Here is a 26286-nt window from a genome sequence, read left to right on the forward strand (position 1 = left end):
TGCTAAATGACTAAAATGTAAATGTAAATATATAAATAAATCATGGGCTCTACAAACCCAGGACCCTCTAAAAACGAAAAGGTATAACACTTACAGTGGGGAAAAAAAGTATTTAGTCAGCCACCAATTGTGCAAGTTCTCCCACTTAAAAAGATGAGAGAGGCCTGTAATTTTCATCATAGGTACACGTCAACTATGACAGACAAAATGAGAAAATGTTTTCCAGAAAATCACATTGTAGGATTTTTAATGAATTTATTTGCAAATGATGGTGGAAAATAAGTATTTGGTCAATAACAAAAGTTTCTCAATACTTTGTTATATACCCTTTGTTGGCAATGACACAGGTCAAACGTTTTCTGTAAGTCTTCACAAGGTTTTCACACACTGTTGCTGGTATTTTGGCCCATTCCTCCATGCAGATCTCCTCTAGAGCAGTGATGTTTTGGGGCTGTCGCTGGGCAACACAGACTTTCAACTCCCTCCAAAGATTTTCTATGGGGTTGAGATCTGGAGACTGGCTAGGCCACTCCAGGACCTTAATGCTTCTTACGAAGCCACTCCTTCGTTGCCCGGGCGGTGTGTTTGGGATCATTGTCATGCTGAAAGACCCAGCCACGTTTCATCTTCAATGCCCTTGCTGATGGAAGGAGGTTTTCACTCAAAATCTCACGATACATGGCCCTATTCATTCTTTCCTTTACACGGATCAGTCGTCCTGGTCCCTTTGCAGAAAAACAGCCCCAAAGCATGATGTTTCCACCCCCATGCTTCACAGTAGGTATGGTGTTCTTTGGATGCAACTCAGCATTCTTTGTCCTCCAAACACAACGAGTTGAGTTTTTACCAAAAAGTTCTATTTTGGTTTCATCTGACCATATGACATTCTCCCAATCCTCTTCTGGATCATCCAAATGCACTCTAGCAAACTTCAGATGGGCCTGGACATGTACTGGCTTAAGCAGGGGGACACGTCTGGCACTGCAGGATTTGAGTCCCTGGCGGCGTAGTGTGTTACTGATGGTAGGCTTTGTTACTTTGGTCCCAGCTCTCTGCAGGTCATTCCCTTGGTCCCCCCGTGTGGTTCTGGGATTTTTGCTCACCGTTCTTGTGATCATTTTGACCCCACGGGGTGAGATCTTGCGTGGAGCCCCAGATCGAGGGAGATTATCAGTGGTCTTGTATGTCTTCCATTTCCTAATAATTGCTCCCACAGTTGATTTCTTCAAACCAAGCTGCTTACCTATTGCAGATTGTCTTCCCAGCCTGGTTCAGGTCTACAATTTTGTTTCTGGTGTCCTTTGACAGCTCTTTGGTCTTGGCCATAGTGGAGTTTGGAGTGTGACTGTTTGAGGTTGTGGACAGGTGTCTTTTATACTGATAACAATTTCAAACAGGTGCCATTAATACAGGTAACGAGTGGAGGACAGAGGAGCCTCTTAAAGATGAAGTTACAGGTCTGTGAGAGCCAGAAATATTGCTTGTTTGTAGGTGACCAAATACTTATTTTCCACCATAATTTGCAAATAAATTCATAAAAAATCCTACAATGTGATTTTCTGGAGAAAAAAAATTGTTTTTCTCATTTTGTCTGTCATAGTTGACGTGTACCTATGATGAAAATTACAGGCCTCTCTCATCTTTTTAAGTGGGAGAATTTGCACAATTGGTGGCTGACTAAATACTTTTTTCCCCCACTGTATATTCAGGGTGTGGGCACAACTAAATGTTGGCCGAACTATTGGGTATTGTCATGCAAATTCTAATCACCAATCAGGATATTACTTTACTCAAAACGTATTAATAAGGCAGCAGGTCACACATTTACATTTACATTTTAGTCATTTAGCAGACGCTCTTATTCAGAGCGACTTACAGTTAGTGAGTGCATACATTATTTTTTTTATACCCCCCGTGGGAAACGAACCCACAACCCTGGCGTTGCAAACGCCATGCTCTACCAACTGAGCTACATCCCTGCCGGCCATTCCCTCCCCTACCCTGGACGACGCTGGGCCAATTGTGCGCCGCCCCATGGGTCTGTAATACTGAGGCCGAGAGCTCTGACATACAAAGAATATAAAATATATTTTATAGCAAAGATACACCCTCTTAGTCTTACATGACAAACAGCAGATGTGTGGAATGGGTCAAAAGGTTAGGATTTGTATGAAATAAATTAATAATTCACAGCAGACAGTATCTGCTGTGAAGACTGTTCTTATTGTATGGAAACCAGGGTTTGGCCCCCAAGACGAGGTTCTTATCAACTATTCATACCTCACACACAGACACAAATTCTGTCTATGAAAATGCAGGCTCAGTCAGACCGGAGACATATCCCTCTCACACACCACGAATCATAGAATGGAATGTGGCTGTTGGTTTGATCACCAAACCATCACTTAATCAGTTGTCAGCTCCAGATACCCCTATCTCGAGTAAAACCCATGTCCTTGACCACACTTTTAGACTAGCTGCAGGGAGCTTGAGTAGAAACCATCCCTTTTACACAAACACAGCATTAGTAGAACAGAAATGTCTTACTATTTGTTAAGTTTATAATTGTTAACTATTAATATTAAACAAATCAGGTAAACATGGTACATCTAAAATTTTCTCTCACAGTATGCTAGTGATTGTCACAAAAACCTGTAAGGCGCTATATATATATATATATATAGGGATGTAGCTCAGTTGGTAGAGCATGGCGTTTGCAACGCCAGGGTTGTGGGTTCGATTCCCACGGGGGGCCAGTATGAAAGAAATAAAAAAAATTATGTATGCACTCACTAACTGTAAGTCGCTGTATAAAAAAAATTATATATATATATGTCTTTTTCTCCTCACAGGGACTCAGAGCTTTTACCTCGAGCACACAGATGACATTCTATGTCTCACTGTCAATCAACACCCAAAGTATCTAAACGTCATTGCCACAGGACAGATTGGTAAGTGGGAACCCACTCTATTCTCATGACTTTCACGGAACCCATCCACATTTGTTTTCAACTACGGTTGGCTTTGTTTTATTGGCACTGGTGTTGTTTTGTAAGCACAGTTCTTCCTTTTTTTGCTACATTGTATCAGATTTATGTTGACGATACTTTGTGTCAAAAAGTGAATGCAAATTTTGCTCAACAGACTTTTCATTGGCATTAGTGTGAGTCCTCAATTGTGTTTTTATACCTAAATCAGAATTCCCCCACTGAAATTGGCTTAAAGCTGTTTGAATGAAAATAAGGAAATGTTTAGCAGAATTCTTGCTCTCCAGAGGACACACCAAGCACCCCATTTTGATATGAAAATAAGTGGCACTAATGTCAAGCAGTTTTCAATACTTCTCAGTTTTCAATAAGTTAAAAACCTTTTAGCTGTGTCCTTGAGAGCACAGGATTGAATGTGTGTTTCAGGGCGATTCTTGATGCACAATGATGCAGTCACATTTTGTTTGAAATCAGTGCCATGCTGAGCATTTGAAGTGGTTTATTTTGACAACTGTCACTTTCATGCAAAATGTCATCCTTACCCATTGCACGTGTTACTTTTGACGCTTCCTCATTTCACCATTGTCCACTCCATAACAGGTGATGTCACCGACCTGCCAGGTAAGATGGTGGCATTTATTCTCCATGTCTTATTTACTTTGGTTTCAATTCACTGTCGTGTTCATTAGGCACCAAACGGAAGAAAACACACTGAAACAGGGAGGGTCTGAAATTGTCCAATAAGAAATGCTAATTTCCATTTCCATTTCCAAATGTTTTAAAACACTTTCTTTTGCTTGCCCTAATGAACATGATCCTGTTTATTTCAGTGTAACTAACACAAACGTGGCTTGTCCATTCAAAGCAGAACCCATCCCAAAATGTTTTATTTATAGTTGATGTTTTTGACTTCCAGAAGAGAAATTCTAATCTTTTTTCAAAACTCTGTGGTATAATTTACTGCTTTTTGTTTAGAGTTGGAAATTGGTGGTGAGTATTGACTTGAGTATTGTAGCTTGTCAACCTGCCAGTGTCAGTGATTATTAATTGATGAATGAAGTCTTACTATGAATGAATCCTTGCTTAGCCCTTCTTGTGAGCATGCAAAAGTAGTTAAGCAAGCCTCTCATGGTTCTTGTACTGTATATGGTAAGTCACTTACCAAAACTGCCCCTTGTACTAGTACCAGGTTATGCATGTAGATGCCAGACCGTGACCGACCCTTAGTGAATTAGACGTGACCCGTTATAAAGTGACCTTGTAGGACTGGTTTGTCCACCCTTCCCATCCTCCTCCTTGACCCTCAAACCCTGTGTTGTGAGTGAGATGTGACCTCTTGAGGCGTGGTGCTTTGAGTACTCAAGGTCATTTTAAAGCTGCGGGACTGCTTTTTGTCTGCAGGCCTCGCCCCCTCCATCCACGTGTGGGATGCAATGAGCAAACAGACGCTGTCTGTCTTACGGTGTTCGCACGCCAAGGGGGTGGGCTACGTCAACTTCAGCGCCACGGGCAAGCTGCTGCTGTCGGTAGGGGTGGAGCCTGAGCACACCATCACCGTCTGGCGCTGGCAGGAAGGTAACAAGGCAACTATTTTTTTTTTTTTTTGAAGAATAGATGGATGGATGGGAAGAATTAAACTCTATTGAGTCTAACAACTGTGATCCTGATTTTCTATTCCATAGGCACCAAAGTGACCAGTAAGGGCAGCCATGCCGACAGGATCTTTGTGGTGGAGTTCAGGCCTGACTCGGACACCCAGTTTGTGTCGGTGGGAATCAAGCATATCAAGTTCTGGACCCTAGTGGGAGGTTCCCTCATGTACAAGAAAGGAGTGATCGGCGCAGTGGAAGACGGCAGGATGCAGACCATGTTGTCTGTGGCTTTCGGTGCTGTGAGTACATGGCTAATATATTGATTATATTATTATGGTGAAGAAAATTAACTATTCATGCTGGGTTGCACGTTTCGTCACAATATTGTTTTGAACGTTCTCTTGAGGACTGATGCCCGACTGAAGGTTCTTCTCAATGCATTCTCAACGATGAAGATTTAGTCTAAAGTGCATTATAGTGGCTTGGAAACACGATAACATTTCAAAAAGAGGCAAATAATTAGTAGGAAAACCTTTTGTCATCATCGTGATGTCGCCAGATTGCTTTTAGATGCAGTATAACTTTAGCTAGCTAGCTAACATTCAGGGGACAGCACCAAATTTGTGTTAGCTAACGTTAGCGTTCCTAGCTATTTTTGGCTAACTTTGCTAGCTAATGGCATTGCCATCTCTCTACAGTGCATTCAGAAAGTATTCAGACCCTTTGACTTTTTCCACATTTTGTTATGTTACAGCCTTGTTCTAAAATTGATTAAATAAAATGTTTCCTCCTCAATCTACACACAATTCCCCATAATGACAAAGTGAAAACAGGTTTTTTGAATTAAAAAAAAAATCCCCAAAGAAAATCCCTTATTTACATAAATAATGTATGCACACATGACTGTAAGTCGCTTTGGATAAAAGTGTCTGCTAAATGGCATATTATATTTATATTACATAAGTATTCAGACCCTTTTCTATGAGACTCGAAAATGAGCTCCAGTGCATCCTGTTTTCATTGATCATCCTTGAGATGTTTCTACAACTTGATTGGAGTCCACCTGTGATAAATTAAATTGATTGGACATTATTTGGAAAGGCACACACCTGTCTATATAAGGTCCCAGAGTTGACAGTGCATGTCAGAGCAAAAACCAAGCCATGAGGTCGAAGGATTTGTCCGTAGTGCTCCGAGACAGGATTGTGTCAAGGCACAGATCTGAGGAAGGGTGCCAAAAAAGTTATGCAGCATTGAAGGTCCCCAAGAACACAGTGGCCTCCATCATCCTTAAATGGAAGAAGTTTGGAACCATCAAAATGCTCATCCAGAGGCAGCACTCCTAGTGGCCAGAGACTTTAATGCATGGAAACTTAAATCCGTTCTACCTAATTTCTACCAGCATGTTAAATGTGCAACCAGAGGAAATAAAACTCTAGACCACCTTTACTCCACACACAGACGCGTACAAAGCTCTCCCTACCCTCCATTTGGCAAATCTGACATAATTATATCCTCCTGATTCCTGCTTATAAGCAAAAACGAAAGCAGGAAGCACCAGTGACTCGGTTAATAAGGAAGTGGTCAGATGATGCAGATGCTTAGCTACAGGACTGTTTCGCTAGCACAGACTGGAATATGTTCTGGGATTCTTCCGATGGCATTGAGGAGTACACCACATCAGTCACTGGCTTCATAAATAAGTGCATCGATGACGTTGTCCCCACAGTGACTGTAAGTACCCCAACCAGAAGCCATGAATTACAGGCAACATCCACACTGAGCTAAAGGGTAGAGCTGCTGCTTTCAAGGAGCGGGACTCTAACCCGGACGCTTATAAGAAATCCCGCTATGCCCTCCGACGAACCATCAAACAGGCACAGAGTCAATACAGGACTAAGATTGAATTGTACTACACCGGCTCCGAAGCTTGTAGGATGTGGCAGGGCTCGCAAACTATTACAGACTACAAAGGGAAGCACAGCCGCGAGCTGCCCAGTGACACGAGCCTACCAGATGAGCTAAATCACTTCTATGCTCGCTTCGAGGCAAGTAACACTGAAGCATGCATGAGAGCATCAGCTGTTCCAGATGACTGTGTGATTAGGCAATGTGAGTAAGACTTTTAAGCAGGTCAACATTCACAAGGCCGCAGGGCCAGACGGATTACCAGGACGCGTACTCCGAGCATGCGCTGACCAACTGGCAAGTGCCTTCACTGACATTTTCAACATATCCCTGACTGAGTCTGTAATACCAACATGTTTCAAGCAGACCACCATGGTCCCTGTGCCCAAGAATACTAAGAACCTGCCTAAATGACTACAGACCCGAAACACTCACGTCTGTAGCCATGAAGTGCTTTGAAAGCCTAGTCATGGCTCACATCAACACCATTATCCCAGAAACCCTAGACCCACTCCAATTTGCATACCGCTCCAACAGATCTATAAATTATGCAATCTCTATTGCGCTCCACACTACCCTTTCCCACCTGGACAAGAGGAACACCTATGTGAGAATGCTATTCATTGACTACAGCTCAGCGTTCAACACCATAGTGCCTTCAAAGCTCATCACTAAGCTAAGGACCCTGGGACAAAACACCTTCCTCTGCAACTGGATCCTGGACTTCCTGACGGGCCGCTCCCAGGTGGTAAGTGTAGGTAACAGCACATCCGCCATGCTGATCCTCAACACGGGGGCCTCTCAGGGGTGCATGCTCAGTCCCCTCCTGTACTCCCTGTTCACCCATGACTGCATGGCCAGGCACGACTCCGATGACACAACAGTGGTAGGCCTGATCACCGACAACGACGAGACAGCCTATACGGAGGAGGTCAGAGACCTGGCCGTGTGGTGCCAGGACAACAACCTCTCCCTCAACGTGATCAAGACAAAGGAGATGATTGTGGACTACAGGAAAAAGAAGAGGACCAACACGCCCCCATTCTTATCGACGGGGCTGTAGTGGAGCAGGTTGACAGCTTCAAGTTCCTTGGTGTCCACATCACCAACAAACTAACATGGTCCAAGCACACCAAGACAGTCGTGTAGAAGGCATGAGGACCTATTCCCCCTAAGGAGACTGAAAAGATTTGGCATGGGTCCTCAGATCCTCAAAAAGTTATAAAGCTGCACCATCGAGAGCATCCTGACTGGTTGAATCACTGCCTGATATGGCAACTGCTGGGCCTCCGACCGCAAGGCACTACAGAGGGTAGTGCGTACGGCCCAGTACATCACTGGTGACAGAGGAAGGCCCTAATAATTGTCAAAGACTCCAGCCACCCTAGTCATGAAATGTTCTCTCTGCTACCGCACGGCAAGCGGTATCGGAGCACCAAGTCTAGGTCCAAGAGGCTTCTAAACAGCTTCTACCCCCAAGCCACAAGACTCCTGAACATCTAATCAAATGGCAACCCAGACTATTTGCATTGTGGGAATCGAACCCACAACCCTGGCGTTGCAAGCGCCATGCTCTACCAACTGAGCTACACAGGACTATTCTTAAAACTGCATTGTTGGTTAATTAAGGGCTTGTACAGTGCCTTGCAAAAGTATTCATCCCCCTTGGCGTTTTTCCTATTTTGTTGCATTACAACCTGTAATTTAATTTAAATTGAATTTTATTTTGATTTCATGTATTGGACATACACAAAATAGTCAAAATTGGTGAAGTGAAATGAAAAAAATAACTTGTTTTTCAAAAATTCGAAAAAATTAATAACGGAAAAGTGGTGTGTCCATATGTATTCACCCCCTTTGCTATGAAGCCCCTAAATAAGATCTGGTGCAACCAATTACCTTCAGAAGTCACATAATTAGTTAGATTGCCACCAGGAAGACGAAGGAGCTCTCCAAACAGGTCAGGGACAAAGTTGTGGAGAAGTACAGATCAGGTTTGGGTTATAAAAAAATATCAAACTTTGAACATCCCACGGAGCACCATTAAATCCATTATAAAAAAATTGAAAGAATATGGCACCACAACAAACATGCCAAGAGAGGGCCACCCACCAAACTCACGGACCAGGCAAGGAGGGCATTAATCAGAGGCAACAAAGAGACCAAAGATGACCCTGAAGGAGCTGCAAAGCTCCACAGCGGAGATTGGAGTATCTGTCCATAGGACCACTTTAAGCTGTACACTCCACAGAGCTGGGGTTTACGGAAAAAAGCCATTGCTTAAAGAAAAAATAAGCAAACACGTTTGGTGATCGCCAAAAGGCATGTGGGAGACTCCCCAAACATATGGAAAAGGGTACTCTGGTCAGATGAGACTCAAATTGAGCTTTTTGGCCATCAAGGAAAACGCTATGTCTGGCGCAAACCCAACACCTCTCATCACCCCGAGAACAGCATCCCCACAGTGAAGCATGGTAGTGGCAGCATCATGCTGTGGGGATGTTTTTCATCGGCAGGGACTGGGAAACTGGTCAGAATTGAAGGAATGATGGATGGCGCTAAATACAGGGAAATTCTTGAGGGAAACCTGTTTCAGTCTTCCAGAGATTTGAGACTGGGACGGAGGTTCACCTTCCAGCAGGACAATGACCCTAAGCATACTGCTAAAGCAACACTCAAGTGGTTTAAGGGGAAACATTTAAATGTCTTGGAATGGCCTAGTCAAAGCCCAGACCTCAATCCAGTTGAGAATCTGTGGTATGACTTAAGATTGTTGTACACCAGCAGAACCCATCCAACTTGAAGGAGCTGGAGCAGTTTTGTCTTGAAGAATGGGCAAAAATCCCAGTGTCTGGATGTGCCAAGCTTATAGAGACATACCCCAAGAGACTTGCAGCTGTAATTGCTGCAAAAGGTGGCTCTACAAAGTATTGACTTTGGGGGGGGTGAATAGTTATGCGCGCTCAAGTTTTCTGTTTTTTTTGTCTTATTTCTTGTTTGTTTCACCCCAAAAATATTTTGCATCTTCAAAGTGGTAGGCATGTTGTGTAAATCAAATGATACAACCTGGAATTAAAAATGATTTTGGGGGGGTTTGTAAGGCAACAAAATAGGAAAAATGCGAAGGGGGATGAATAATTTCGCAAGCCACTGTAAGTAAGCATTTCACTGTAAGGTTGTATAAGGCTCATTTGACGAATAAAATCGGATTTGATTTGAATGCCAAGCGTCACGTCTGGAGGAAACCTTGGCACCATCCCTATGGTGAAGCATGATTGGGGCAGCAGCATGCTGTGGGGATGTTTTTCAGCAGCAGGGACTGGGAGACTAGTCAGGATCGAGGGAAAGATGAACGTACAGATAGCAAAGTACAGATAGATCCTTGATGAAAACCTGCTCCAGAGCGCTCAGGACCTCAGACTGGGGCGAAGGTTCACCTTCAACAGGACAACAACCCTAAGCACACAACCACGACAACGCAGGAGTGGCTTCGCGACAAGTTTCTGAATGTCCTTGAGTGGCCCAGCCAGAGCCCGGATTTGAACCCGATCAAACATATCTGGAGAGACCTGAAAATAGCTGTGCATTGATGCTCCCCATCCATCCATCCAACCTGACAGAGCTTGAGTGGATCTGCGGAGAAGAATGAGAGAAACTCCCCAAATACATGTGTGCCAAGCATGTAGCGTCATACCCAAGAAGACTCGAGGCTGTAATCGCTGCCAAAGTTGCTTCAACAAAGTACTGAGTTAAAGGGTCTGAATACTTACGAAAATGTGCTATTTCAGATACAAATCAGTTTTTGCTTTGTCGTTATGGGGTAGTGTGTATGTGTGGATTGATGAGGGGAAAAAACTATTTAATAAATTGTAGAATAAGGCTGTGAAAATGTGGAAAAAGTCAAGGTGTTTGAGTTCTTTCCGAATGCATAAGGAGGGTGAATTAACGGCTGCTGCATAGTCACTATGGGAATTATTTCTAGTGCGCTCTTTTCAGTTGTGCATAAGAGCATTTTTAAACTCTAAATGGTTAAAATAGTGAGACGTGAAAATCTGAGTTTGCTTCATGTACTATCATCCTAAATTTAAAATATGTAATTATTGTGCCATATTTATGTATGATGATGGTAATATTATTTTATATTACGCTACTAAATCAAATTAGCGTAATAAAACAATCACCATAAAAATATGTCTGTTTAAGCTATCTGTTTTTTTCCATTGGATGCGTCTCAATCCTCCACATCCACTTATGTCGCACTTCCGCATCTGGTGACAGCGCTAGAGCAGTGTTTGTCAGACCATGAGACATCCCGAAAATCTGGTCTTCTTACAAAATTGTCTGTAGCATCCGAATCGTTTGGCATACATTATCTCTCAGATATAGGACAGACACTTCAGAACAAACTTCCTTTTTAGATTTTTTGGAGGGTACGATCTGTTGTTCCATGTAGTGAATCTGTTATTCAATGTGTTTGTATCGGCTAATAGCAGTAAGGCCAAATAATATTTTTCATCAAATGTTTTTTTTAATGTATTTCTTTGATACTTCAAAATCAAATAGCTAAATTATCCTTGGTATGACCATCTTAAAACAATTCTATATAGCTTAGTAGACCCCCACTATAGTGTAATTTTAGATGAAGAAGTGTCATTAGCCCACGTTCAGAATGACTGGGCATCAGTCAACTTTTGGGCACCACTATGGCGGGCGTCTTTTTAGAACGGTCATAACAATGGCATGGCGCGACAGAGTGACGAAGGTGCAACTCATTGATTATTATTTAAGGTCTGCCATGTCTTATGAATGTCATCAAAAGCGACGTTTATGTATTTTAGAGGAGTTACATCTCCTTAGCCCCATCCCTCAGCTGTATACCAAAATAAGTGGTGGGACAGACTTTTTGTTGTTTTTCTGATCAAAGACTGTACCTTTTTTAATGAGAGTTTTGTCATTGTTCTGACAGAATAACCTCACATTTACCGGTGCCATAAATGGTGATGTGTATGTGTGGCGAGAGCACTTTCTGGTGCGGGTGGTGGCCAAAGCACACACAGGGCCCGTTTTCACGATGTACACCACACTCAGGGACGGCCTCATCGTGACTGGAGGGAAGGAGAGGCCGTGAGTACTCGGACTTTGACTTTATTGATTCTTGCTCACAGTTTACAGAAAATGTGAGCAAGACGTGTTACATGATACAGGATTTAAAATCAAACATGATGCATACACAATTCTTCATTTGCTATTCTTCATCTAAAAACATACATAAAGCAAGAATTACTGTGATCATAGAAGTGTGATGCAATGTACATTTTACATTTTCCAATGTAAATGGAATGGATGCACATATGTACATTTAATTTTTTTAAAAGCTGTATGCGTGCGTGTAAATTCCATTCAAATTAATTCATTGTTTTTGTAAGATTGTATTTCGTTTTCCCACAATTAAACATTTAGACATGCATAGATCCTCGACTCGACATGACTAGGGAAGGACTTATTGCACAACAGTCAAAACAGAAAAACAGAAAACTCGACAAACATTAATGACATCACACTTGCTCAGACCCACATGTTGCCACCGTATAAGTACTTATCCATATTTGTTCAATGTTTTATTTATTTCTGATATTGTTTCTTATCTATTCTCACAATCAACAGCCATTGGTTTCAGACATCCGTTTTCCAATGCTTGCAAGACTCTGCCCCATATGGCTTCAAATTGTACTATGTTGTTTCTGTCTGTAACTAGATTTTTTTCAATATTTAAATAATAAAGCATTTGATTCTTCCATTCAAATTAATTCAATTCAACAAACTTTACTCTACCCAAAGGAGCAATTATTCATTTTATTCATCCCCGAGTGACAAGTAAACAACAACATGACAACAGGAAGAACATAACACAACATATAGCATACTGTACATGACAAACTCACACACAGCAACTTATGTGTTCTTAACAGGACTAAGGAGGGCGGAGCAGTTAAGTTGTGGGACCAGGAGATGAAGCGCTGTAGGGCATTCCAACTGGAGACTGGGCAGGCAGTGGAGAATGTTCGGTCTGTGTGCCGGGGGAAGGTAGAGTTCTGTGTTCTTCCCACTTATACATGAACTATCAATGTCTGCTTTGTGATACTTGAATTCTGAACTGGACCCATATAAGCTTACCCTAGACACTCAATAGGGGTGAATCCTAACTTCCACTAATTTTCACTTAGTCTCCCGTTGACATTGCATGACTAAGTGAAAATTCAATTTAATTAAGATTTGCCCCGTAGAGAGGATTAGATAGAGAGATATTATATGGTAATAGCTTAATCTTGCCTTCTAATTGGCTGGGTGGAAGTGTCGCAATCTACAGGAGTGTGAAGGAAGTAGGGGGTAGGGATCAATTACCAATTCAGAAGAAGAGTTGCTTTTGTTTCCCTAATGTGCTTTGGGAAGGCTTTTTACGAAAATATTGTGCACAGAAAAATGTAAACTTTATTTTATCCTGGAACATGCTAGCATAAACCTATTATATGTACTTTAACATGAATATTCTCTTTTAATATAGTCAGTTTATACTGAGTATCTGTAGGTATTATCATGATTGATTGTGAGGGAGATTTTTTAGTGGACTATGAGATAAAACTGAGTTAATCACGAACATATAGTTAGAATTCTCTTGTTGCTAGGCAATAACTTAAGTGGGTCATTTCACTGTGTGTGTATGTGTGTGAAGTGGGAATCTGACCTAGGGTCGAATTGCTCGCTCTTACTTAAATCCATGGCTGTCCTACTTTATCAGAGACTGAAACCAGACTGTGGCCTTTGCCTCTCTCCTCAAACAAAGTGGAAAGAGCGGCGCCAGGGTTGAACAGAGTTCAGCCTAAACCTTTGTCTCTCCTTGTCTCTTCTTGATTGATTACAGCATGATGGGGTGGGGTTTGTGTATGTTTGAAAGATTAAGTATGGACCTGTCATGTCCAACAATCAGTCTTCAGGTCAAGCCCGGGAGTGCCGGGGTTGAACAGAATTTAAACTAAACATGAGTGTTTTTGCAAGATAAGGGATTGATTGATTTTATTACTATTAATTCTGAACTGAATTAAAGTCCAATTTAGCCGCCATCATAGACAAAGGAAGTGGGCGGAGCGATAGAGAGCGGGAAACTGAAGAGGGAGGGATTTGAGTTAGAAGGGATGCGAATGGGACTATATAGATGGGGAGCAGAGGGAGAGAAGGGGGGCTACTCTGCAGACCAGCACGCCTTTGTTGAATTGAAATAGTCAAATCTTGATTCTACAAAAACTCTTCAAGAACTTTGATTTTTAATAAAGTATAGGGATTATTTTCCACAACAATTGTACTGTAAATTGAGAAATACAGTATTCCACGTTCATTCAAGGAATTATTTTTTATTTCACCTTTTTAATACAGGGTAAAATCCTTGTTGGAACTAAAGATGGTGAGATCATTGAGGTGGGTGAAAAGAATGCTGCCTCTAACACCATGATCAACGGACACACTCAGGGGAGAATCTGGGGACTAGCTACTCACCCCTCAAAAGACATGTTCATTTCTGCCAGCGATGACGGCACCATCCGCATATGGGACCTGGCAGATAAGGTGAGTGATAAGGATGGAGAACAGTCTGTCTTTTAGGGTGCGTTCAAACCCAAAAATATTAAATGCATGTCAGACGCAGCGGTGTGTTGGGTTGGGGAGATTGTCATTGTTGTTCTGAATCCACTGCCCCTCGTCAAATTCGCCACCCCACACCCCTACCCCGTCCGTTTGTCTACCCTGTACAGAGCTCACGTGCGCCCAGTTATGCCTTTTTCCCCAGTCTGCCCTGTACTGAGATTGCGCGGGCCCGGTATCCGAACATGCATGGCTTGAAATGCGGTCACCGGTCTCGTGTGTGTGTGGCAAGATTTACCGAGTTTAAATATCAACAGTACTACCACAGCAGCATAACATTTGATTAACACTTGATTTCCATCATCATCAATATTCGGTCTGGTTGGCTGATAGCCTACACGCAGCAGCACTTCATAATGTATTTCCTTATAGAGTCTGAGGAGCTATTTGGCCTAGCTGCTAGCTAGCTGCCTATCAAGCTAGCGGGGCTTTTGAGTTCTTGAACGCAGCCCGCGACACTGTTAGCCAAAAAGTATGTGACTAGACTCAACAAAAAGAAGAAGAAACTGTATTATGAAGCCAAGATCAATGATATAAAGAATAATGAAAAAAAAAAACTTTTGAGTAATTTAAATGAAAATATGGCAGAAAGACATATTCAACTCCATCTTTCATCAAGTCAGATGGCTTATTCATCACAAAACCATTTGAGGTTGCCTATTATTTTAATGATTACTTCATTGGCAAAGTGGGCAAACTTAGTCAGGAAATGCCAACAATGAACAGTGAGTGAGCCATCGTATTCATGCGAAATAAATAAATAAAATAATGAAAGAAAAGCATTGCAAGTTTGGATTTTGTAAAGTTAGTGTCAGAGAGGTGGAAAAAGTATTGTTTTCGATCAATAATGACAAACCTGGCATTGACAACTTAGATGGAAAGCTACTGAGGATGGTAGCTGACTCTATAGCCACTCCTATCTGTCATATCTTTAATCTGAGCCTGTAGGAAAGTCTTTGTCCTCAGGCCTGGAGGTAAGCCAAAGTCATTCCGCTACCCAAGAGTGGTAAAGCAGCCTTAACTGGTTCTAACAGCAGACCTATCAGTTTGCTGCCAGCTCTTAGCAAACTGTTGGAAAAAATGGTGTTTGACCAAATACAATGCTATTTCTCTCTATACAAATTAACAACAGATTTTCAGCATGCTTATAGAGAAGGGCACTCAACATGTACTGCACTGACACAAATGACTGATGATTGGTTGAAAGAAATTGATAATAAGAAGATTGTGGAAGCTGTACTGTTAGCTTTCAGTGCAGCCTTTGATATTATTGACCATAACCTGTTGTTGAGAAAGCTTATGTGGTATGGCATTTCGTGGATTCAGAGCTATTTATCTAATAGAACTCAAAGGGTTTTCTTTAATGGAAGCTTCTCTAATGTCAAACATGTAAAGTGTGGTGTACCGCAGGGCAGCTCTCTAAGCCCTCTACTCTTTTCTCTTTTTACCAATGACCTGCCACTGGCATTAAACAAAGCATGTTTTCAGAAAATACAGTTAAGAAAATATTTACTAAATAAACTAAAGTAAAAAATTAAAACAAAAGTAACAATAAAATAACAATAACGAGGCTATATACAGGCGGTACCGGTAATGAGTCAATGTGCGGGGGTACAGGTTAGTTGAGGTAATTTGTACATGTAGGAAGGGGTAAAGTGACTATGCATAGATAATAAACAGTGAGTAGCAGCAGTGTAAAAACAAAGGGGTGTCAATGCAAATAGTCCGGGTGGCCATTTGATTAATTGTTCAGCATTCTTATGGCTTGGGGGTAGAAGCTGTTAAGGAGCCTTTTGGACCTAGACTTGGCGCTCCGGTAGCACTTGCCGTGCGGTAGCAGAGAGAACAGTCTATGACTTGGGTGACTGGAGTCTTTGAACATTTTATATAGGTTCTTGATGTCAGGAAGCTTGGCCCCAATGATGTACTGGGCCATACGCACTACCCTCTGTAGCGCCTTACGGTCGGATGCCAAATCTTTTCAGTCTCCTGAGGGGGAAAAGGGGTTGTCGTGCCGTCTTCACAACTGTCTTGGTGTGTTTGGACCATGATAGTTTGTTGGTGATGTGGACACCAAGGAACTTGAAACTCTTGACCCGCTCCACTACAGCCCCATCGATGTGAATGGGGGTATGTTCGGCCCTCGTTTTCCTGTAGTCCACGATCAGCTCCTTTTGTCTTGCTCACGTTGAGGGAGAGGTTGTTGTCCTGGCACCACACTGCCAGGTCTCTGACCTCCTCCCTATAGGCTGTCTCATCGTTGTCGGTGATCAGGCCTACCACTGTTGTGTCATCAGCAAACTTAATGATGGTGTTGGCCACGTAGTTGTGGGTGAACAGGAGTACAGGAAGGGACTAAGCATGCACCCGTGACGGGCCCCCGTGTTGAGGATAAGCTGGCAGATGTGTTGTTGCCTACCTTTACCACTTGGGGGCGGCCCATCAGGAAGTCCAGGATCCAGTTGCAGAGGGAGGTGTTTAGTCCCAGGGTCCTTAGATTAGTGATGAGCTTTGTGGGCACTATGGTGTTGAACGCTGAGCTGTAGTCAATGAACAGCATTCTCACATAGGTGTTCCTTTTGTCCAGGTGGTAAAGGGCAGTGTGGAGTGTGATTGAGATTGTGTCATCTGTGGATCTGTTGGGCGGATTGCGAATTAGCGGGTTTAGGGTTTCCAGGATGATGGTGTTGATGTGATCAATGACCAGCCTTTCAAAGCACTTCATGGCTACCAACGTGAGTGCTACAGGGCGGTAGTAATTTAGGCAGGTTACCTTCGCTTTCTTGGGCACAGGGACTATGTTGGTCTGCTTGAAACATGTTGGTATTACAGAATCGGTCAGGGAGAGGTTGACAATGTCAGTGAAGACACTTGCCAGTTGGTCCGCGCATGCTCTAAGTACACGTCCTGGTAATTTGTCTGGCCCTGCGGCCTTGTGAATGTTGACCTGTTTAAAGGTCTTGCTCACATCGGCTAAGGAGCGCGTGATCACACAGTCGTCCGGAACAGCTGGTGCTCTCATGCATGCTTCAGTATCGCTTGTCCCGAAGAGAGCATAAAAGGCATTTAGCCCGTCTGGTAGGCTCGTGTCACTGGGCAGCTCGCGGCTGGGTTTCCGTAATAGTTTGCAAGCCCTGCCACATCTGACGAGCGTCAGAGCCGGTGTAGTAGGATTCAATCTTAGTCCTGTATTGACGCTTTGCCTGTTTGATGGCTTGTCTGAGGTCAAAGCGGATTAGTGTCCCGCTCCTTGAAAGCGTCAGCTCTACCCTTTAGCTCGGTGCGGATGTTGCCTATAATCCATGGCTTCTGGTTGGGATATGTACGTACGGTCACTGTGGGGACAACGTCGTCGATGCACTTATTGATGAAGCCGGTGACTGAGGTGGTATACTTCTCAATGCCATTGGATGAATCCCGGAACATATTCCAGTGTGCTAGCAAAACAGTCCTGTAACTTAGCATCCGCGTCATCTGACCACTTCCGTATTGAGCAGTGGTGGTAAAAGTACCCAATTGTCATACTTGAGTAAAAGTAAAGATACCTTAATAATGACTCAAGTAAAAGTGAAAGTCACCCAGTAAAATACTACTTGAGTAAAAGTCTAAAGGTATTTGGTTTTAAATATACTTAAGTATCAAAAGTAAATGTAATTGTAGAAATATACACTACCAGTCAAAAGTTTGGACACACCTACTAATTCAAGGGTTTTTCTTTATTTTTACAATTTTTTACATTGTAGAATAATAGAGGAGACATCAAAACTATTAAATAACACATATGGAATCATGTAGTAACCAAAAAAGTGTTAAACAAATCAAAATATATTTGACATTCTTCAATAATAAACTGGTCCTGAACATCTCTTTAAACTAAGAGCATTGTATTTGGTACACATCATTGCCTAAGTTCTAGACCTCAGCTGAATCTGGTAATGAATGGTGTGGCTGTTGAACAAGTTGAGGAGACTAAATTACTTGCTGTTACCTTAGATTGTAAACTGTCATGGTCAAAACATATAGATTCAATGGTTGTAAAGATGGGGAGAGGTCTGTCCATAATATAAAGAGAAGCTCTGCTTTTTTGACACCACACTCCAAAAAGCAAGTCTTGCAGGCTCTAGTTTTGTCTTATCTTGATTATTGTCCAGTCGTGTGGTCGAGTGCTGCAAGGAAAGACCTAGTTAAGCTGCAGCTGGCCCAGAACAGAGCGGCACGTCTTGCTCTTCATTGTAATCAGAGGGCTGATATAAATACTATGCATGCCAGTCTCTCTTGGCTAAGAGTTGAAGAGAGACTGACTGCATCACTTCTTATTTTTATAAGAAATATGAATGTGGTGAAAATCCCAAATTGTTTGCATAGTCAACTTACACACAGCTCTGACACACACACTTTTCCCACCAGATATGCCACCAGGGGTCTTTTCACAGTCCCCAAATCCAGAACAAATTCAAGAAAGTGTACAGTATTATATAGAGCCATTAGTGCATGGAACTCCATTCCATCTCATATTGCTCAAATGAACAGCAAACCTGGTTTAAAAAAACAGATAAAGCAACACCTCACGGCACAGCGCCTCTCCCTTATTTGACCTAGATCATTTGTGTGTATGTATTGATATGTAGGCTACGTGTGCCATTTTAATTCATGTAATTCTGTCCTTGAGCTGTTCTTGTTTATTAATGTTCTGTATTATGTCATGTTTTGTGTGGACCCCAGGAAGAGTAGCTGCTGCTTTTGCAACAGCTAATAGGGATCCTAATAAAATACCAAAAACCAAAGGCAAACATTTTCTGGACCCTAGGCTACTAATAATGGTCCCCATTTATACAACTTCTTTAAGCGCCTCTACTTTACTGCTCTATGCCACTACGCAAATGTGATCATATGCATGCAATACTTTATTATTTTTAATTCTGGTACCTCAGAGCTCCCCAGGTCTCCCACCTCCCGATTTACAAATTAAGCACTGAACACAGGTAGTTTAGACTCTAGCTAACCACCATATACTATAATATCCACACAAGCCACTAGCCAGCCAGCCATATATCATGAGTTAGAAGATTATTAATATTAGGCTATATTATAAAGTTATTATTTAAGAGCATTGAAGATAAATCACAATCAGTCAAAAAAATATTGAACTAGCTAACTAGCCGATTTACATCAATCATCAACATCAATTATGTCAATCATGTCTTTAAGGAGGCACTGTAACTTGTTTGCTTACAATTTGTGATGAGTTAGTGTGTTGCACAAATAAATATGCCTGTGCAAAAAAAAAAATGTATAATCACTACAGAGGCAGTTAGTATGTTATGAATTTTGAGATTTGAATGATAAAAGTGTGTGGGGGGAGGGCTTTTTTCATTTTTAGCACGTGCCCCCTGAAAGGACTATGCATGGCCCTGCTCCTCGGTACTGTTACTGTCTACCTGTTCTTTCACTCCTAGAAACTTCTAAACAAAGTCAGCTTAGGCCACCCAGCCAAATGCACAGCCTACAGCCCCAATGGAGAGATGGTGTCCATAGGCATGGAGAACGGAGAGTTTATCGTCCTCCTGGTCAACTCCTTAACAGTGTGGGGCAAGAAGAGAGATCGGAGTGTAGCCATCCAAGACATTCGGTGAGCCCACCCTAGGACCCTTATTTTTCAAGGTGGTTGTGGGGATGGGTTGTATTTGAGTTATTTTTTTCTTCTTAAAAATAAAAACAGGACAGAAACAAGAAGAAACTATGACAAGACAGGACATATACACTGAGTGTACAAAACATTAGGAACACCTTCCTAATATTGAGTTGCTCCCCATTTTGCCCTCAGAACAGCATCAATTTGTCGGGGCATGGACTCTACAAGGTTTTGAAAGCGTTCCACAGGGATGCTGGCTCATGTTGACTCCAATGCTTCCCACAGTTGTGTCAAGTTGGCTGGATGTCCTTTGGGTAGTGGACCATTCTTGATACATACGGGACACTGTTGAGCATGAAACCCAGCAGTGTTGCAGTTCTTGACACACTCAAACCAGTGCGCCTGGCACCTACTACCATCCCCCGTTCAAAGGCACTTCAATCTTTTGTCTTGCCCATTCACCCTCTGAATGGCACACATACACAATCCATGTCTCAATTGTCTCGAGGCTTAAAAATCTGACTTTAACCTGTCTCCTCCCCATCCTTCATCTACACTGATTGAAGTGACTTTAACAAGTGACATCAATAAGGGATCATAGCGTTTACCTGGATTCACCTGTTCAGTCTGTCATAGAAAGAGTAGGTGTTCCTAATGTTTTGTGCACTCAGTGTATTTGAATAAAATATAACCATAATAATATTGATACATTTGTCAAAATATTGTGGGGATGGGGTTTGGAAGGTTGCAGGTTAAGGTTATGCTGAAGCCATAGTTTGGTTCTCTATTCACTCTGCTGTTGGTAATTGTAATGTTACCAGTTCAGTTCCATTTATATGAGGCAAATTGTAAACAAATTATGTTTAGCGTCACAATCATGTTAAGAATGTCATTCCTTAAGTACTACAGATATTCACGGGTTGCATGTTTCGTCACAATATTGTTTTGAACGTTTGTTGTACTGATGCCCGACTGAGCATTCTACTCAATGCATTGTCAATGAGCACTGATGAAGATTTCATCAAAAGTTCATTACAGTGGCTTGGAAATACAATGGCATTCAAAAGGAGGCAAATAATTAGTAGGAAAACCTTTTGTCATCATTTTGATGTCGCCAGAATAGACTTCTGAGATTGATGGGAGGCCACCGGATTTTAGCTAGCTAACATTAGCATTGCTAGCTATTTTTGACGTACTTTGCTAGCTAATGACAACATTGCCATCTGTCTAAAGTAAATTTGACCACATGATGATGCTGGCAAAATAATTTCCTACTAAATATTTGACTACTTTAGCAATGCATTGTATTTCCAGGCACTATACTGTAATTTAGACAAAACAGTAGTTAGCCTCCCTCCAGAATGACTGGGCTTATCACCACTTTAGGGTACCCCTATGGCGCCACCGGTAGAGGGCAGCTTGAGAACGTTCATAACAATGGCATGATGTGACGGAGGTGTAAATGAATGAATACAGTGTCTTCAGAAAGTATTCACACCCCATGACTTTTTCCAAATTTTCTTACAAAGTGGGATTAAAATGTATTTAATTGTATTTTTGTCAACGATCTACACAAAATACTCTGTAAAGTCAAAGTGGAAGAAAAATTATATTCTTTTTTTTAATTATTAATGGAAAATAAAACACTAATATATTTTGATTAGATAAGTATTCACCCCCCTGACTCAATACATGTAAGATCACCTTTGGCAGCGATTACAGCTGTGAGTCTTTCTGGGTAAGTCTCTAAGAGCTTTGCAAACCTGGATTGTACAATATTTGCCCATTTTATTATTTTAAAAGTTCTTCAAGCTCTGTTGTTGATCATTGATAGACAGCCATTTTTAAGTCTTGCCATAGATTTTAGGTTATTGTCCTGCTGAAAGGTAGATTTGTCTCTGTCTGTTGGAAATCAGACTGAACCAGGTTTTCCTCTAGGACTTTGCCTGTGCTTAGCTCTTATTCCTTTTCTTTTTATCCTAAAAAGCTCCCTTGCTGATGACAAGCATACCCATAAAATGATGCAGCCACCACCATGCTTGAAAATATTAAGTGGTACTCAGAGATGTGTTGTGCTGGATTTGCCCCAAACATAATGCTTTGTATTCAGGACAAAAATGTTACTTCTTTGCTACATTTGTTTTAGTATTACTTTAGTGCCTTATTGCAAACAGGATGCGTGTTTTGGAATAAAAAAAATTCTGTACAGGCTTCCTTCTTTTCACTCTGTCATTTATTGATAAGTAACTACAATGTTGTTGATCCATCCTTAGTATTCTCCTATCACAGCCATTTTAACTCTGTAACTGGTTTAAATTAACATTTGGCATCATGGTGAAATCTCAGAGTGGTTTCCTTCCTCTCCGTCAACTGATTTAGGAAGGACGCCTGTACAGTGGGGAAAAAAAGTATTTAGTCAGCCACCAATTGTGCAAGTTCTCCCACATAAAAAGATGAGAGAGGCCTGTAATTTTCATCATAGGTACACGTCAACTATGACAGACAAATTGAGGAAAAAAAATCCAGAAAATCACATTGTAGGATTTTTAATGAATTTAATTGCAAATGATGGTGGAAAATAAGTATTTGGTCACCTACAAACAAGCAAGATTTCTGGCTCTCACAGACCTGTAACTTCTTCTTTAAGAGGCTCCTCTGTCCTCCACTCGTTACCTGTATTAATGGCACCTGTTTGAACTTGTTATCAGTATAAAAGACACCTGTTCACAACCTCAAACAGTCACACTACAAACTCCACTATGGCCAAGACCAAAGAGCTGTCAAAGAACACCAGAAACAAAATTGTAGACCTGCACCAGGCTGGGAAGACTGAATCTGCAATAGGTAAGCAGCTTGGTTTGAATAAATCAACTGTGGGAGCAATTATTAGGAAATGGAAGACATACAAGACCACTGATAATCTCCCTCGATCTGGGGCGCCACGCAAGATCTCACCCCGTGGGGTCAAAATGATCACAAGAACGGTGAGCAAAAATCCCAGAACCACACGGGGGGACCTAGTGAATGACCTGCAGAGAGCTGGGACCAAAATAACAAAGCCTACCATCAGTAACACACTACGCCGCCAGGGACTCAAATCCTGCAGTGCAGACGTGTCCCCCTGCTTAAGCCAGTACATGTCCAGGCCCATCTGAAGTTTGATAGAGTGCATTTTGATGATCCAGAAGATGATTGGGAGAATGTCATATGGTCAGATGAAACCAAAATATAACTTTTTGGTAAAAACTCAACTCGTCGTGTTTGGAGGACAAAGAATGCTGAGTTGCATCCATACCTACTGTGATGCATGGGGGTGGAAACATCATGCTTTGGGGCTGTTTTTCTGCAAAGGGACCAGGACGACTGATCCGTGTAAAGGAAATAATGAATGGGGCCATGTATCGTGAGATTTTGAGTGAAAACCTCCTTCCATCAGCAAGGGCATTGAAGATGAAACATGGCTGGGTCTTTCAGCATGACAATGATCCCAAACACACCGCCCGGGCAACGAATGAGTGGCTTCGTAAGAAGCATTTCAAGGTCCTGGAGTGGCCTCCAGATCTCAACCCCATAGAAAATCTTTGGAGGGAGTTGAAAGTCTGTGTTGCCCAGCGACAGCCCCAAAACATCACTGCTCTAGAGGAGATCTGCATGGAGGAATGGGCCAAAATACCAGCAACAGTGTGTGAAAACCTTGTGAAGACTTACAGAAAACGTTTGACCTGTGTCATTGCCAACAAAGGGTATATAACAAAGTATTGAGAAACTTTTGTTATTGACCAAATACTTATTTTCCACCATAATTTGCAAATAAATTCATTAAAAATCCTACAATGTGATTTTCTGGATTTTTTTTTCTCATTTTGTCTGTCATAGTTGACGTGTACCTATGAGGAAAATTACAGGCCTCTCTCATCTTTTTAAGTGGGAGAACTTGCACAATTGGTGGCTGACTAAATACTTTTTTTCCCCACTGTATCTTTGTAGTGACTAGTTGTATTGATACACCATCCAAAGTGTAATTAATAACTTCACAATGCTCTAAGGGATATTCAATGTCTGCTTCCCTGGTCTTTGTCATTTCAGCTTTACATTTTTAATTAATTTGTACATATTTCTAAAAACAGAATTCCACTTTGACATTATGGGGTATTGTGTGTAGACAAAAAAAACACAATTTTATCAATTTTAAATTCGGGATGTAACACAACAAAATTTGGAAAAGGTCAAAGGGTGTGAATACTTTCTGAAGGCACTGTATCAAAGAAAGCAAGTACTTTTTGCATTTGAAAATGTCGATGGATGCATTTGCTCCATTGTTTGCCTTTTTATTTGGTGTCCCACTCTTTAATCTCCTACTCTTGTCCCACTCTTTTGGTGATTTTCCATTGAGCGTTTTGTCCAGGACTAGGCTTAATCTGTGTCCGGGAAACCGGCCCATACATTATGGCATTAAACAGGGCCATTCTTTGTTATAAAGATTCAGCCCGGACAATCGTCTGCTAGCGGTGGGCTCTGTGGACAACGCGGTGGACTTCTACGACCTAACTCTGGGTCCTTCACTCAACCGTATTGGCTACTGCAAGGACATTGCTGGCTTTGTCATCCAGATGGACTTTTCCGCTGACAGCAAGTACATCGAGGTAAGACAGGAGAATATTTTCATGCCTATATTGTTCCCCCCCTCTCTTTGCAGAGAAAAAAAAAGAGCGACTTAATTGATCAAATGAAAAGAGCCCTCCTCAATCTATGTTTCTGTGCACTGGGACCCCTCACATTAGTTTTTGTAAACTGAGAGGTGGCTCTTGGCAAATGTAACTAGCACGGAGTTCATCAAATTAAGTGGTAATAAATGTTTTACTCACCTGAAAAGTTATTACGTTATCCGTTCAACAGTCTTATTATGTTATCTGGCAAGTAATTATTAAAGAGGCAATCTGCGTTTCAAACAACAATAAAGCAGTAACCTGCCACTTTCTTAGTAAACAGCTGAAGGATGGGGCTGGAGAAATGTAACCACTCTCAAATTCATAGACGGAGCAATGGATGCAAAGATGGACCATCCATGAGATCAAAAACGATAGCTATAGCCTTTACTGTGTTTCTTTACAATGACATTGTTTATAGACAGTAGAATGAAACAAGCTTATATTTTGGGTTGTGATGGAGTACGACTGTTGAACTAAGCTCATGAGACATTTATATTCTTCACGAATTAATGGCTAGACGTCATTCATTTTAAAGTCCAAAAATGAGGTGTCAATCCCAGATTGCCCCTTTAACCGGTTTAATTTAATTATTAATGAAAAAGTTATGATATTATTGAAAGTTATTACGTTAACCAGTGTTATTATGTTATCCATTGTTACAAACCCTCTTTACCTCACAGTAGCTGAATTGCGTGGGATGTCATTACAGGTATCCACAGGTACGTACAGTCGGCAGGTCCATGAGGTTCCATCAGGAAAGATGGTAGCCGAGCAATCTGTCATTGAAAGGATCACTTGGGCCACCTGGACTAGGTAAGATGCTTCAAGAACTAAAATATTTAAATGACAGTTGTAATGTGTTCATATTTATGTTCTAAAACAGCTTGCACAGAACGTTCCCGTAACATTCCCTAAAGGTTCTCATTTGGTGATTTGAAAAATAACTTTCCCACAATGTTCAGGGAACTAAAAATGTGTTTTACTGAGTGTCTTCAGAACCGCCGCCAGGATAAAGTGACTAAGGGGGCAGTTGAAATCGGCGTGGGGGCACAGTTTTTGGAGGTTCTTGCATTGGAATTATATAGAATTCTGCTTATATCACGCTATACAACAATAAACAAAGTTCAAATGCTTTTGACTGAGAAGTGACAGGTTGGTGCGAAATCTCTGCTTCGCTTTATCAGCACCATGGACAGCCCCCTACAAACTAAAGCAAGATTTTGATAATAACCAACCAGCTACATTGTTTCTTACCACTTCAAAAGAGTCACATTTGTGTCCTTAAAAAACAGCCTATAACTAATTACAAAAACACTATTCCTTGTGTTTCGTTATGTAGCATATGAAAAACTTTATTGCCTATTGTTTTAGTGGTTTTTACATTCCTAAAACAATAATTGTCCACCTCACGGTTCAGCTGTCAGAGATTTGAGCACTAAATGCATTGGCCTATTGGCTTAGTATTAATATTTAAAAAAGCGAATGAAAGGGAGGGAGGTGGCATGCTACGACACCGACATGAATTTCTTTATTCTTGTCGGATAGGCTACTGCGTCTGCTATACAGATATAGGCGTACAGAAGGAGGTTAATTCGTACATTTTCTTAGAATATTTTTTATAAAGATAAGCATTATATTGTTTGATTATAGCAGCAACTCTGGTAGGCCTAAAACATTCTTCCACACCTCAGTTCAACTGTCAGTCATTTAGAGCACCTGTGCCCACTGCCTTCATACCATAGGCCTGCAGTATAATAGGCTAATAG

At 41.6% G+C, this 26286-nt stretch overlaps 1 protein-coding gene across 2 annotated transcripts in view; it reads left to right on the forward strand.

The window, feature by feature from the left end:
• Window positions 1-26286, forward strand: part of LOC121572335 (echinoderm microtubule-associated protein-like 6) — an 81260-nt gene that overhangs the window by 49262 nt on the left and 5712 nt on the right. Inside the window, exons 30-40 of one of the 2 annotated variants that reach the window (XM_045226505.1) lie at window positions 2853-2951; window positions 3588-3608; window positions 3963-3977; window positions 4389-4562; window positions 4670-4878; window positions 11454-11611; window positions 12457-12571; window positions 13916-14104; window positions 19636-19808; window positions 24292-24454; window positions 25230-25333. In XM_045226505.1, coding sequence (XP_045082440.1) covers window positions 2853-2951; window positions 3588-3608; window positions 3963-3977; window positions 4389-4562; window positions 4670-4878; window positions 11454-11611; window positions 12457-12571; window positions 13916-14104; window positions 19636-19808; window positions 24292-24454; window positions 25230-25333 — 1420 coding nt within the window. The remainder of the gene's footprint in view (window positions 1-2852; window positions 2952-3587; window positions 3609-3962; window positions 3978-4388; window positions 4563-4669; window positions 4879-11453; window positions 11612-12456; window positions 12572-13915; window positions 14105-19635; window positions 19809-24291; window positions 24455-25229; window positions 25334-26286) is intronic. The other variant, XM_045226506.1, reaches the window with a different exon arrangement.

This window comes from Coregonus clupeaformis, chromosome 17 (genome assembly GCF_020615455.1).
Source record: "Coregonus clupeaformis isolate EN_2021a chromosome 17, ASM2061545v1, whole genome shotgun sequence".
NCBI classification, from domain to species: domain Eukaryota; kingdom Metazoa; phylum Chordata; class Actinopteri; order Salmoniformes; family Salmonidae; genus Coregonus; species Coregonus clupeaformis.